Source organism: Panthera tigris, chromosome D1 (genome assembly GCF_018350195.1).
Source record: "Panthera tigris isolate Pti1 chromosome D1, P.tigris_Pti1_mat1.1, whole genome shotgun sequence".
Classification (NCBI taxonomy): domain Eukaryota; kingdom Metazoa; phylum Chordata; class Mammalia; order Carnivora; family Felidae; genus Panthera; species Panthera tigris.
Window position 1 is genome coordinate 15720512 of NC_056669.1, and position 14808 is coordinate 15735319.

The window sequence follows — 14808 nt, forward strand, 5'->3', positions numbered from 1 at the left end:
GGCTCAAGAACTTTGGTTCAGGGCAATAGGCAGGGAGAGGATGAGGGCCAAGGGAGATGGTGCGGGGAACATCCAGGACCATGTCTGCATGGTGAACCTCATGAAGTCTGCTCACTGATGGCATTCCATGCGAGACACGAAGCCTACTTGGAGAAGTAGGGACCCCGGGCGAGGGAGTGAGCACTGGAGGCACCGTGGCAGCACCTGCAACCCCAGGGAGGCCAGGGAGCCTCAAGGAGCCAAGCAACCTCTCCCCCCAAGCATCGCTCTGTGGCCAAAAGCACTCAGTCAAGGGAGAGGCACCAGCACCATCAATAAATGATGGAGTGGGGGACCTGCCAAAGCCCGGACAAAGGCAATCTAAAAGCATTCCTGCTTCCAACTGGGTCAACCCAACGAACTCACTTGTTAATGGACCCCCCATCCACACCGGCAGCCACACAGAAGCCTCAGCCACCCCCGACCCCTCCCCCAGGGGGCCCTTCTGGTCCTGCACCAGCATCCTGCACCAGCTTGGGTCCCAGGCCGGCCCGCCCGGTATGGGCTGTGGGCTGTTAGGCCAGTCACCTCCGTTCTGCAGCCATCATGGGAACCGGAAGACGGAGGCTGCAAGGCTCTTAGGACGACAGCAGCCACGGTACCCACTGCAGGCAGCACAGGGCAAAACGCGAAGTGCAAAGCCAGAGAAAACAGGTCTCCTCCTTTTCTCCATCCTCCCTGGCCCTGTGGACCAAGCAGTGATTGAGGTTTTGTCCATCTTTCACCTCAACTACTACGACCAATTCTTCCCCACCTCCCTCCTCTGCCCTGTGCGGCTGCCAGAATCATCTTCCCCTATGGCAGGAGTTGTGTTTTCAGCTACTTTTACCCAAGCAGCGTTTAAGCACCTTTCGTGTGCACGTGCCAAACTGGGGCTGCAGGTATAAAGATACACGCGGCCCCTCCTAGGAAGTGCTGCGCAGGGTCCCTAAGTACTTAAGGCTGTTGTACAAGGTCACTAAGCTGGGACTCGAACTGGTCACCACCCCATCTCCATCGCCCCTCGCTTGACCCCCCCCTTCCCTCCCAGCCCACCTTCAGCACAAGGACCAGCAGCAGAAGTCCCAGCATAAAAAAGGCCGTCCAGGGCGATGACAGAAACAGGAGAAACCAGCCCAGGACCCCAGACAAACAGCCAGCCAGTACCGGTCCAGCCTGGACTTGAAGGCCAAGAGCAAGAGCCAGCACAGCCCCAAGCCTCCAGCCTGAGACCACCAGTCCCAGGCTGCGAGAAAAAAAAGCCCGCTCCCAATGCGCGATGGCCACATTGCCTACCCCCTCCCCCAGACATCATCTCACCCGGACGCAGGACGCTTGGTGTAGCTGGCGTGGTACAAGTTACATTGGGGCAAAAAAAAAAAAAGCCAGAGCCAAATAGGAGTAGACAAGTGAATTTGCTGCAATAAACGTAATCTAGGTCAAGGATCAAAACTCCTGTCCACAGAGGACACGAGCTGCCAGGACTTAGCTGTTCTGTGTGTATAATCCTCAAGGACACAGGGCAACTCTAGAGCAAAGAGGAAGAACACAGAGAAGAAAAAGACACAAGCCTGGGAGCTGCCGCTGTGTTCCTTTCCTGGCGCGCCAGTGACAAAGGCCCACAAATGAGGTGGCTTAATCGATAGAGACCTAGGGTTACATAGTTCTGGAGGCTGGAGGTCTGAAATTAAGATGCTGGCAGGGCCAGGCTCCCTCTGCAGCCTCTGGGGGAGGATCCTTCCTTGACTCCTCCAGCTTCCGGTGGCCCCAGGTGTTCCTCCACGGTGGCTGCACCTCCCCATCTCTGCCCACCCCCCCCCCCCCATATCAGTCTTCCCCCAATCCCTCCGTCTTCACATCTTCTTTCCTCTGTGCCTGTCCATCCCTGTCTCTTCTAATGAATCGTGTTGGATTCAAGGCCCATCCTTCCCCAACAGGACCTAATCTTAACTAACAACATCTACCTACGCGGACCCTGCTTCCCAATAAGGTCGCATTCTGAGCACGCGGGTGAACATGAATTCCTAGAGGGCACTATCCAACCCAGCAAAAAGCTATCCCGCCCGGTTGTCAACAAAAGGCAGAAGAAGAAAGTACCATGTGAAGGGGTTTGGGACGGGTCAGTTCCAGGTGGACGTCTTAGTGGCCCCGGCCAAGTCACTCCGCTTCTCTGAGCCTCAGTTCTCTGATCAACTGCACAAGGTCGTTTTGAAGGTCACGTAAGAAAAAGCTTGGTTACTGCAAAGCTCTGTGCCGGGAAACACGGGTGATGTTTCCCTCAACAATGCCAGGTAAGACACCACAGGTACTGCGCCTGCCTCCTTTCTAGGCCCACGGTTTCTACATTCCAGAATACCCTCTGCAACTGTGGGGCCAATCTCGCATGAGCCACGAGCTGGCTCCCTGGGTGAACTGGGAGCACCTGTCCTGATCACACGGACAAGCCTTTGCCAACGTACCTCTGCAGAAAGTCAAAGCTGGATCATGCTGTGATTCAGGGCTTCTAGACGGCACCCTTAAGCAGCTGGGCCACAGGGAATCAGGGGTGTTGTCCTGTGAAGCCTCCGCCTGGTTCACAGAGGCAGTGAGGTGCAGAACGAGCCCAGAGAAGGAGCCCAGCACAGCATGAACAAAGCCCAGCAAAGCTCTCAGAACCGAGAGGGGGCGCAGCTGCGGGATAGTCCGGCCCTTCCCCGAGCGGGGGCGGAGGGATCTACATCCGGGTCCTTGAAATTCATAAGGCCTTTACTCAAGCTAGTCACTTACCTCGCCTGCCTGCGCTCAGGGGTGGGCGGAGCCTCCCGACCCGTGTTGCTCCCCCAAGTTCCCCACCCGCGTTGCTCCCCGGTGTTCCCAGCCACCTTGCAGGGCCGACCGTGAAGAGACTCAAAAGGGGTAAGGGTCCCTCCCTCTCCCACACAACTGGCAGAAGATGCGGCTGGAACGTGAGTTACCAACACGTACTGTTCATGAAGGTTTAAAGAATGAACGACGTGCACAGAATACAGGGTCCACGGTAATCAAAACACACATTCTAAGGGTGACGATTCATTAACCCACAACTGAAATCATCCTCATTTTCCTTCACCGGCAGTATTTCCATGGCACCTACTGTGTGCCGCGTCCTGCCGTAAGCACTGTCTCGATGTTAAGTCACAACCCTCACAGCCGCCCCAGAAGGTGGGGCTTATTTATTGCCACCCACTTCAGAGATTTGGAAAGTGAGACAGAGAAGGGTTAAATAACATGCTGAAGGTGACATAGCTGGAAAGTGACAGAGCCATTAAAGTTAAGATGTAACGCCCACAAGGGGCTCCTGGGTGGCTCAGTCGGTTAAGCTTCCAACTTCGGCTCAGGTCATGATCTTCCGGTTTGGGGGTTCAAGCCCCAGGTCGGGCTCTGTGCTGACAGCTAGAAGCTTGGAGCCCTCCTTGGATTCTGTGTCTCCCTTTCGCTCTCCTCCTCCCCTGCTCACTCGCTGTCTCTCTCTCTCTCCTTCAAAAATAAACATTCAACAAAGAAAAGATTTTTAAAAAAATGTAACACCATACATGGTGATTATTCCGTGTACAAGCTGGGAATACAAATGTAATAAAGTTTTCATCTATACAATTTAATTTCTAACCATGCTCTTGAAAAAAAAAATCATGCAAGTCCTATATGTTCATGGTCTCAGATGCATAGCAGTTAGGACGAAAGGCAATGTCGCCCACCCCATCAGCCTCCCTATTTCTTTCAACCACAAGCAGTTCCAGGGTAAAGTTCAGAGCATCTTCTAAAGACACCTGAAAAGAAAGGCTGGACTCAGCAATAATGGGAAATTCAGTCTTTGCCTAATTTGTGGGGAGAAGGCCAAATGGCAACGTATTTTTTTGAGACCAATTTCAAATACATGGGCAATGTGGAAACTGTCCCCAGGGATGGCCCAGAGTTCTGGGGCAACGGGGGCGTGAGTGGCTTTTCAAGGGCCCTGGAGAACTGCTGAGGCCCTTGCAGACCCTCTCCATGGCCCATGCAGGACCCAACCATGCATGAAAAAGTGGAAAAGGCCCAGGTGTCCTAGGTGACACAAGCCTGGGGCACAGCCCTCTCTGGGCCTCAGTTTCCCCCTTTGTAAAGATTTTTTTAATGTTTGAGAGCAAAACAGAGCACAAGCACAGAAAGGGCAGAGAGCGAGGAAGACACAGAACCTGAAGCAGGTCCAGGCTCTGAGCTGTCAGCACAGGGCCTGATGCGGGGCTTGAACCTGTGAACTGTGAGATCATGACCTGGGCCGAAGTTGGACACTTCTGACTGAGCCACCCAGGCACCCCTCCCTCTTTATAAAACGGAGGTAACGCAAGCACCCACATCCTAGTGTGGCCCTGAGGTCTGAATAAGGTAATGAAATTTCTTTACACAGGCATAAAAGCCTGGCACACAGGAACACGTTACATATTAGCGATGTTTTACTTCCGCGGCTTTATTGAACCAAACATGCCCTGTTGTTCTGTCAGATACTCCTGTCTGCCCCCACTCCCTACCCTCAGCCTGAGGGGGATTGATCCCAGCAAGGACCACAAGACAAGGTCAGCTCCCACCCGAACAGATCAGCCACAGTTAGGGATTCTCGATGTCCCCGGTTCCTCTTTGGTGCAGACATGTGAGGCTTCGTTCCACAGCGTTGGGGCCTAAACCATGTCTGGGAGAAGGGTTGGTTAGCAGTGAAAATCCTCTCCCAAAAGTGAGCGAATCCACAGAGAGCCACACTTGCACACCTCATGGTGAGCCAAGGCGTCCCTTCTGTCCCCACAGACACACACTGCCTCCCCCATCCGCCTCATTTCAGAGCCACTTGGCTCGGATGCTATGGGCCGTTGCTGGCACATCCCACCGTCTGCGTCCTTGTCCACAGAACTTCCCGGGAGAGGTCCCAACAGAAGGGTCTGTCGCTGAAACCGAGCTCAAATTACTTGGGCTCAGAGGAAAGAACCATAGGCTCTGCTGGCTGGAAGGAACCCCAGAGGTTCATCGATGGCAAGCTCCAGTCTCTAAATTCAGCTCACTCCAGAAATAACAGCCTCTACCCACTCCCAAGCGTGGGAAGAGATCGGGAACAGCATTTCTGAAACTTCAAGGTACATACGAATCTCCCAGGGATCTTGTCATACAGATCCTGAGTCCGTAGGTCTGTCGGGGCAAGGGGGAGGTGGGGTGGGGGTTCTGCCTCTCTAACAATCTCCCAGGTGATGCACGGATGCTGGTGGCTCCACAGACACACCTGGAGCAGGAAGGATCTGGAAGGCCTGCTGCCCTCAGAAGCTCCTGCTTGCATAGCAGGCGTGCAGGGCGTGGGCAGACTGAGCTTCGCAAGGTACAAGCTATGTATTTTTTCCAACTACGGATCAAACCACAGTGCTCTTTACCACCACAGAAAATAAGTGTTGGATGGATGAGTGGATGGTTGCCGATACGAAGGTTGAATGTGCCATCAGAACAACTGGCAAATTAATACATTGTCCTAAAAATTGCATATCCAAGTAAAAATGTCCTGGGGGAAAATGAAGGAAGAGGGAAGGAAGGCAGGAGAGAAAGAGGGAAAGAGGGAAGGAAGGCAGGAAGGCAGGAAGGCAGGAAGGCAGGAAGGCAGGGAGGGAGGGAGGGAGGGAGGGAGGGAGGAAGGAGGGAAGGGAAGGAAGGAAGGAAGGAAGGAAGAGGGAGGAAGAAGAGGTCGAGTGGGAAGCTAAGGCTGCCCCTGGACGAATGGGGGGTGTCCAGTGGTAGCCCCCTGCCTGGGCCCTGGGAGGTGTGGGCTCCCTGCTCACTCCAGCCTCTGTGCCTCCCCCTGTAGATTCTGCAAGCCTCTTCCCCAGGTATCACAACATCCCTGTCTCTCCTCGGGCTCCCAGACCCACCTGGAAGCTGGGCCCAGAGCTGAGCCAGCAGGGTTGAGTAATCCTCCCTCCAACACGTCACACCCAGCAGCGCTCTTGTGCAGCGCTCTTTCCTGTTCATCACCTGAGTGCCCGGCAAGGCGATTCAAAACCTGGGGCCAGATGTTTAGACTGGCATAGAGAGGATTCCAGCCCAGGGAAAGCCTGTGCAGGACGGCCCATCGGCCCCTCGTTGTCTGACTGTGGAAGTTCTTTTGAAAAGGGAGGCACCTGCCTAGGTCTTTGCAGCCTGTCCCTTGAAGCCACCTGTTCTAAGGTCATAGCCACTTCACTCCAAACTTCCAATTCTAAAGCCCGCTGCCCTAACATGCACCCCAATGTTTAAAGCAGCACTAGTGACAACAGCCAAAGTATGGAAAGAACCCAAATGTCCATCGACGGATGAATGAATAAAAAGATGTGGTACACGTATACAATGGAATATTACTTGGCGATCAAGAAGAATGAAATCTTGCCATTTGCAACAACATGGATGGAACTAGAGGCTATTATGCTCAGTAAAATCCATCAGTCAAAGACAATATCATGTGATTTCACTCACGTGTGGAATTTAAGATACAAAACAGATGAACGTAAGGGAAGGGAAGCCAAAATAATATAAAAACAGGGAGGGGGACAAAACATAAGAAACTTAAATACAGAGAACAAACTGAGGGTTGCTGGCGGGGTGTGGGATGGGGGGGGAAGGACTAAAGGGGTGATGGGACATTAAGGGGAACACTTGTTGGGACGAGTACTGGGTGTTACGTGTAAGTGATCAATCGCTAAATTCTATTCCTGAAATTATTATACATTATATGTTAACTGACTTGTTAAATTTAAAAATAAATAAATAAATAAAGCGGGGCACCTGGGTGGCTCAGTCGGTTAAGCGTCCAACTTCAGCTCAGGTCACAATCTCGCGGTTCGTGGGTTTGAGCCCCTCATCGGGCTCTGTGCTGACAGCTCCGAGTCTGGAGCCTGCTTCGGATTCTGTGTCTCCCCATCTCTTTCTGCGCCTCCCCCACTCACTCTCTCTCTCTCTCTCTCATTCTCTCAAAAATAAATATAAAAAACCCCTTTAAAATAAATAAAGCATAAAACACTCGGAATGAATGAATGAATGAATGGCTGGCTCATTGCCCTAGATGGGAAAAGGGCTGGTGCCATACTGGCCCAAGAGGCCCTCCAGACCAGCCTTGGGTCTCTGCCGCTCAGAGACAAGTCCAAGGCCACACCACACTGAGCAGCGGTGGTGGAGCCATCAATCAGTTAAAACTATCCTCCCGCTCAGACGTCACTACAGTCATCCAGGCGCCATATTCCCCCAGACCGTGGACTTAGGGCCTCAGACACTTGTACTACCATCAGCCCGTCCACATGGGGAACGAGATTCAAGTCCCAACTCTGCCAAAACCTCGGTGTGATTTGGGGGCCGGTCACTTCATGGGCACGAGCTCGGATGCCCTCGACTGGCGACACAGAACGTCCCTCACACGGTTGCACGTGGACGGCAAGCGTGCCATCGCTGGAAGGGACGAGGCACATGTCCACCCTGGACTGGTCTCCAGGAGGCATTGAGCGTCTGGATTGGTTCGGAATCTGGCGCTAATTTACCGTGGGATCTGAGCTGTGTGGCTTCGCCTCTCTGGAATTTCGTTTCCTCGCCCACAAAACGGAGAGATGGGAGAAGACAGTCACCCAGGTTCCTTCCAGCTCCCTGGCTCTGTGGGTCAAGGTTTCACCTTGTATATCCCCTGGCCAGGGGCCAACTCAGGCCAAGATATTCAAATAGGTAATAACCGGTAAGGTGGGGTGAGAAACCCTTGGGAGGGATGCTGGCAGGGACGTTGGGCATGAGTCCCGCGCGGGCCAGGTCGGCGCTGGGGGGGGGGGGGGGGGGGGGCGGACAAGGGACGGGGTAGAAACCGCCCCATGGGCTTTCCGATCCTGTTGCTCCACACATGGCAATGAGCCAGTTCCGCTGAGCGCCCCACTCTCCTCCACCTCCCCGCAACCCCAGTCAAAAGCACCCACACATGGAGACGTCACGCAACCTGGAGAGAGAGAGCGCGAGCGAGGGAGCGTGCACGCCTCCGAACATCTCCGTCAGCCAGCACCCGGCTGGGGGGGGGGGGGGGGGGCGATGTCATTCAGGCGGGAAGGCTTTTTGCAACATCTTAGGTGTGTCACCTGCTCTGGGGCCAAAGGCCACGAATGACTCCAGGTGTGTCCCAGCCCCTACAATGGGTGTGAGGTTACAAGACACTTAATCATTCCAGTTTGGCAACTTCACCTGTAGGGTTGTTTTAATCAACTGGCCAGCAGTCCCCAAATCACTCCTGGAATGCAGCGGTGGAGGCAGCGGGGTGCTGAGGGGAGAGGGATGCCTGACACGAGGGACCAACGCCTGCCCTGCACTTAGGCCTCTTCCGGCCAGTGCTGCCCAGGGCGGCTCTGACCCGCGGACCAGCCAGGGCCCGACCCAAGGAGGTCCTCCTCCCGACCTCAGCTCCGGCCTGTAGAGAAATATGGAAGATCGCAGAACCGGCATGGTGAGTGTGGGGGTCCCCTGCTCCGAGTCCTGCGGGAGGGCAGGTCTCCCCAGAAAGGGCCCTTCGAGCAGCCTGAGAGTTTTGTAACACCTTCCCGGTTAAAAAAAAAAAAAAAAAAAAAAAGAGGGGACAGTGAATCACCCCCACATGCCAGCCCTTGCAAGTCTCCGTGCCCGTCTGCCTTCCTCTCCCTTCCCTGCCAGCAGCCCCTGCACCAGCACCGAGGATGCTGGGACACAGAGGCCAGGCTTCCCCTCCCTGATCCTCCTCCTAAATCCTTCGTGCTCTTTTGTCCAAGGTCTCCTGGTCTGTTGGCTGGAGGTTGGCACTGTTTTTCCAAGGGCAAGGGGCTGTTTTGATGGCCCTCTGCCGCCTCCGTGGGGAAATGGACTCCCTTTCTTCCTACAGAAAACAAGGAACAGTTGCCTCAAAACAATCTAAGTGTTTGTGGAGATCCACTTGGCCTCTTTTTAGACCCTGCCCTCTCTCCTCCTCCTCCGAACGCCCAGAGCACCTGCACTGTCTTGGGACAAAGAGATTCAATCCCATCTCTCAAGGACATCTGAGGACAGGGAGGGGAAGAGATCATATCCAAGTCTGAGGTAGAACTCAGGGAATCTTTCCATCTCTAATTCTTGGCAAAGATGCTGCAGTTACCCAAAAACCAACACGAAAATGAAAGGGGAGGGAAGGGGAAGCTTTCCGTCCAAGGGGAACAGAGGTGACCTGCTGGGGCCCCCCCAAGTGGCATTCTCCTGGTGAAACTCTAGACCCAGGGCTGGGGTAGCTGAGGATCAGAGAGGGGAAGGGCTTGCCTGCTTTCCTCTGCGATCCAGCCAGGATGGAAGCACCAGCTTCCCACAGCCCCATCCAAGGAAGCACCTAGAAGCCGAGCCTGTGTGCCTAGAAGCTGCATCCTGCTGGGCTCTCAGGATAGAAAGGAGGCACTGCCTGCCTGCGCGGCTGTGAGCTGCTTGTTGGTGACACCGAGGCGGTCTGAGTGCCTCTCGAGGGAGTGACGTGGGAGAGGGCAGTTTCTAACGCACTTAACCAGAGCACAAACTGTAGAATCAAAAGGTCGAACAGCCAGCTCCCTTCTTAGCGTATTATTCTTGAGACTTTGCTCTTCCTGAGACTCATTTTCTTCCTCTGTAAAATGGGAATCTTATCCATGCTACGCCTATGCATGCCGACGACTAGTGGAACGATTGGGCTAGTAAGCGTAAGGATGTGGGGCCAAAGAGGAATCCCCTCCAGGAAGTGACAGGTGGGCGGCATGGCCCCACTGAACTTCACCAGCCAGGCAAGGAGCTGGGCGTTGCTGGCAGTGGCATTGCCGGGGTCCCGGGTAGGACCAGAGAGCTTCTGGCCCCTGAGCCAGCCGTGAAACCACCTGTGCCTAATAACCCAGTCATTTCCCTCTAATGAGGCTGGGAGGGCCATAGCGCCCAGCCCTGGGGAAAGATGAAACAATTCATGCTGGGGCCCAGCCCTTCCTTCCCCCTCCCCGCCTCTTCTCACCCCTGCCAGCCCCGCCCTGGACAGACAAGTCCTGCACAGTTACTACCTCATAGCAGTGGGCAGAGGTCTGAGCCCCATCTCTGTCCCCGAGGGGAATGTTTCCCTTGATATTTCAGCTGCGGCTGAGGCCTGGAGGGAAGCCTGGGACCCTGGGACTGGCCACGCTGGTCTTGACTCCTTACTGCCCACGAGGCCCCAGACAGACCATGAGCCACCAGAGTAGAGTGTTAAACACCTGAGGTCAGTCCCAGCCCTCTGGCTGCTCTAGAGGAAGCAGGTTCTTCCTTCCCTCTCCCCTTTTCCAGCTGGTTCAGACCAAGGAGTTTGCTAGGCTTGGCCAGGACTCAGGAATGTGCCAGGTCAGTGGGCCAGCCTGCGGCAATGGGGGGTCTAGGAGCACGGGCAGGCTCAGCCCTGGTGATGCCATCCTGGGCTCCGGAAAGACCCTAGAGGGCAAGCTCGGCAAAGAAAGGCTAAGGCCCCTGCCTGCTCCCCCAGTGCCCTCCCTACCTGGGTGGGGGGCTTGCTGCTGCTCTGACCCCCGAAGTAGCTCCCTCCACGTAGCCATTTAATCAGTCCCTACAACTGGCCAGCCTCCAGAAGGCAGCAAGGGGGGCACAAGGGTACAATGCCTCAGTTCTGCCCTGGAGCTTGCCCAAATCCAGAGGAAGGAGAGCTCCTTAAGCCAAGGATCCAAAGAGACTGTGGCAAGTCCAATACCAGAGGTGATGACAAGGGACCCCTAGAGCAGAGAAGGCAGTGAATCCTCTCCAGGGTGGTTGTGAAGTTGTCCCAGAAGAAACAGTATTTGCACTGGAATTTGAAGGATGAACAGGCTCTCTCCAGGCAGATAGGGTGGGAAGCGGCGGGCGGGGAAGAGTAAGGGGGAAAATTGGGCGGGGGGGGGGGGGGGGGGGGGGGGGAAGACATGAAAACAGGTCTCAGGAACTCTGGACAAACTTTCCAAAGCCCCAGAGCCAACCCGGGATGGCAAGAGACAGAGGCTCTCAGGCCTGAGAATCTGCGTTTCACATTTCCCAGCAGCTCCCCCGGGGCTTCCTTCTTGCTCACATAAAAACATCTACCCAGTAACACCCCTCAAATGCCCAAGCAACCATCCCCAAGACGGCGAATTCCTCACAACCTAAAATGCATTCCGCTGCCACGTTTTCATGTAAACGTGTGGCCGCCAGACTGGGAGCTTCTTGAGGACTGGGTTTTTCCCACTTTTAGCCCCAAACCTGGCACAGGGCCGGACACACAATAGCCATGTGATGAATGCTTGCGAGTGAATAACAAGTAAGTGACAAAAGACTGGATTCCCAGAACCTGCTGATGTATCTGACACTGATAACAAAGTCAGTCAAGTCCGACTGGAAAAGATGCCAGAATCTACCAGGGGTGTCACCAAAGTGCTTTCATCCCAATCAGGGCGGGGGGTGGGAGTCGTGGGGGGCAGGGGGTGCGGAAGTGGAGAGAGACAAGCCCAAGCCTGTCTGGAAACCCCAGGGACTGGAAAGAGAGTCTGAGCAGAACCAATGTGGCAATCCCTCTGCGACGTGCTCGACTCCACCTCACAGCCTGCGGCTCTGTCTTGATTACAGCAGAGAAATCTGTAAACAAGCCTCAAAACCGCAACACCCCTCCCCTACCACTCCTTCCCAAAGCAGCTTCCAGCTCCCGGGCCTAATCCATGCACAAGCAGGGACGCGCACAGGGTAGCGGATGAATGGAACGCTTGAGGGAGGGGGGCGAGAGACTGAGACGGCACCTGTCCAGGGCGGCAGCGGTCTCCCGTTGTGCCATGTCCCGCATATCGGTCAGGCTGGCCTCTGCCCGCTGGTGTGGCTGAGCTCGCCACAGGGTTAGGCACTTCCTGGGATCTCAATTTCTCCTTTACAATACGCATTCACTCGTTCGTTCGTCGCGTGTTCCTCACGCATCAACTGCGTGCCAGGCACTGGCAAGACTCCGGAAGGTTCAGAGAAGAACACACCCAAGCGAAGCCCTCGGTTCCGTACAGGTGGAACAGAGGCAGAGCCGAGTGCTGACCCCACCCCAGGCAGAACAGGCCACTTATTCACCCACAGACCTCAACACAAAGAGGATGATGCAGCTGAGGTCACCCCACCCCAGCCTACTCTCACCCTGACACCGGGGCCTTCACTCATGATCACGTCTCTGATCCCCAAGGAGGAGGGTACCCCGCCAGGCCATCGGGAGCACCTCTCCCGGTGAGTAGGACTCGCTGAATGTGTCACCCCTACCTGAACGCAGCAAGTGCAGCCTGAGAAGCACGTTCACCTCCCGAATCTCCCCGCATCTTACACCAGCCGAGACATCATGACCCTCGTTCTAGAGATGAGAAATGCCAAGACTCAAGAGGCTCATGACTTGAAAGGGTCACTCCGCCAAGATCTCTAAGTTCTGGGACTTCAATATCAAGTGCTCAGATTTTTTCATAATGCCCTCCTTCTCCTCCCAGATGTGAACCCATAGACCTGAACTTGAGACTAGACCTCGAACTTGAACTTGCAGTGGAAACTGCAGAGCCAGGGAGCCCCGTATCTCCCTACCTAGAAGCTGATCAACTTTGTAATATAAAGTGTGCACTGAGTGAAGACTGCATCAGCTGGCGTGACCAAGTGGAGGAAAGACAATGTCCTTTCTGTCCAGAGACCTTCATCCCTCACTACCCTGCCAAAGGTCACTAGGAGGAAAAGGACACACGGCAAAGGAAACCAACGGACAGAATTAACTTAGACTTTCAAGAATACCAGGAAAAAGCTTCATACCCAAAGCCGCTTGGGAAAAAAAACACGCAAGTTACCATGAGATCACTGAGGATAGAAAACTAAGTGAGAGAGAGGAAATTACAAGTAAATCAGGCTTTGAACTAGTCTTCTCTGTGGGAGGGGGCAACAGAAGCTGCAGGCTAACATCAAGCGAGCTCTTTGGAGTCACAGGCCCTCAGGAAAGGACCTTAGAGGTCTTCTTGGTCAATGTTTTCCCCAAATTTGTTTCAGCCTCAGAGCCTGTTGCCCAGCAAAATCTAACCTAGAACCCCCACATGGAAAACAGACCCCCACCCACTCCTGCCCTGCCTCCCTCCTCTTGCAACAACCTCACGGGTCTCCATCAAGTCCCCAGGGGTGCCACAGAGCTCTCATCTGGCCTTGCCCTGTCTACTGTGGACATCTACATGAGCTTCTACTCACACACCTTCTGTTGCTTAGATGATCTGCCCTTCACTGAGAGAGAGAGTGAGGAGAGGGAGAGAGAGTGAGGAGGGGGAGAGAGAGAGAGAGAGAGAGTGAGGAGGGGGAGAGAGAGAGAGAGAGAGAGTGAGGAGGGGGAGAGAGAGAGAGAGAGAGAGTGAGGAGGGGGGGAGAGAGAGAGAGAGAGAGAGAGTGAGGAGGGGGAGAGAGAGAGAGAGAGAGAGTGAGGAGGGGGAGAGAGAGAGAGAGAGTGAGGAGGGGGGGGAGAGAGAGAGAGTGAGGAGGGGGAGAGAGAGAGAGAGAGTGAGGAGGGGGAGAGAGAGAGAGAGAGAGTGAGGAGGGGGAGAGAGAGAGAGAGAGTGAGGAGGGGGAGAGAGAGAGAGAGAGTGAGGAGGGGGAGAGAGAGAGAGAGAGTGAGGAGGGGGAGAGAGAGAGAGTGAGGAGGGGGAGAGAGAGAGAGAGAGTGAGGAGGGGGAGAGAGAGAGAGAGAGTGAGGAGGGGGAGAGAGAGAGAGAGAGTGAGGAGGGGGAGAGAGAGAGAGAGAGTGAGGAGGGGGAGAGAGAGAGAGAGAGTGAGGAGGGGGAGAGAGAGGGAGAGTGAGGAGGGGGAGAGAGAGAGAGAGAGAGTGAGGAGGGGGAGAGAGAGAGAGAGTGAGGAGGGGGAGAGAGAGAGAGAGTGAGGAGGGGGAGAGAGAGAGAGAGTGAGGAGGGGGAGAGAGAGAGAGAGTGAGGAGGGGGAGAGAGAGAGAGGGAGGGAGGGAGGGGGGAGAGAGGGAGGGAGGGGGGAGAGAGGGAGGGAGGGGGGAGAGAGAGAGGGAGGGAGGGGGGGAGAGAGAGGGAGGGAGGGGGGGGAGAGAGGGAGGGGGAGAGAGAGAGGGAGGAGGGAGAGAGGGAGGGAGGAGGGAGAGAGGGAGGGAGGAGGGAGAGAGGGAGGGAGGAGGGAGAGAGGGAGGGAGGAGGGGGAGAGAGGGAGGGAGGGGGGGAGAGAGGGAGGGAGGGGGAGACAGAGAGGGAGGGGGAGACAGAGAGGGAGGGGGAGACAGAGAGGGAGGGGGAGACAGGGAGGGGGGAGACAGAGACAGAGAGAGAGAGAGAGAGAGAGAGAGAGAGAGAGAGAGAGAGAGATCTTTCCTTTCTGTAATGTCCCTCATTCATCCTGGGCATCCCTTTGGCCACTTCCTTGACACAGCCCTCCACATGGTCAAGGACCACATTTGTGCTACCAAAGGTCTTTGCTTCTCTGGCCTGAAGCCTCCTCCCTTTGTTCATAGAGAGGTCAGGTGACATCTCAGGACACCAAACTGCCCTGGCGCCTCTCCACCCAGTGCGCTCCACTGCATTCATTGATTCCCTCCTGAAGGCAGGCGTCTGGGCCCAGGGAAATCACAGAAATGGCCACCATCTGCCCAGCACCCGTTACGTGTGAGGCCCCCTGCCAGGCTCTTCCCACTAATAACTAATGATTTTTTAGCATGGGCTATGCCAAGCCCTTACTAGCTTCTATAGTAATAGTTCTATGGTGATAGTTATTAATTACTTATAAGAAGTAACGGAACATATGCTTCATGGGCACAAGGACTTTGCC

At 55.0% G+C, this 14808-nt stretch overlaps 2 protein-coding genes across 2 annotated transcripts in view; one reads left to right on the top strand and one right to left on the bottom strand.

Annotated features, from left to right (window-relative positions):
- Window positions 1-7456, bottom strand: part of SMIM35 (small integral membrane protein 35) — a 53753-nt gene extending 46297 nt beyond the window's left edge. The window contains exons 1-3 of the mRNA XM_042958958.1: window positions 7374-7456; window positions 2478-2731; window positions 2116-2211 (exon numbers count right to left, since the gene is read on the bottom strand). Coding sequence (XP_042814892.1) covers window positions 2116-2211; window positions 2478-2731; window positions 7374-7456 — 433 coding nt within the window. The remainder of the gene's footprint in view (window positions 1-2115; window positions 2212-2477; window positions 2732-7373) is intronic.
- An 815-nt stretch (window positions 7457-8271) lies between these two features.
- The window catches only part of TMPRSS4 (transmembrane serine protease 4), a 41815-nt gene continuing 35278 nt past the window's right edge, over window positions 8272-14808 (top strand). The window contains exon 1 of the mRNA XM_042959061.1: window positions 8272-8485. Coding sequence (XP_042814995.1) covers window positions 8462-8485 — 24 coding nt within the window. The 5' untranslated portion in view covers window positions 8272-8461. The remainder of the gene's footprint in view (window positions 8486-14808) is intronic.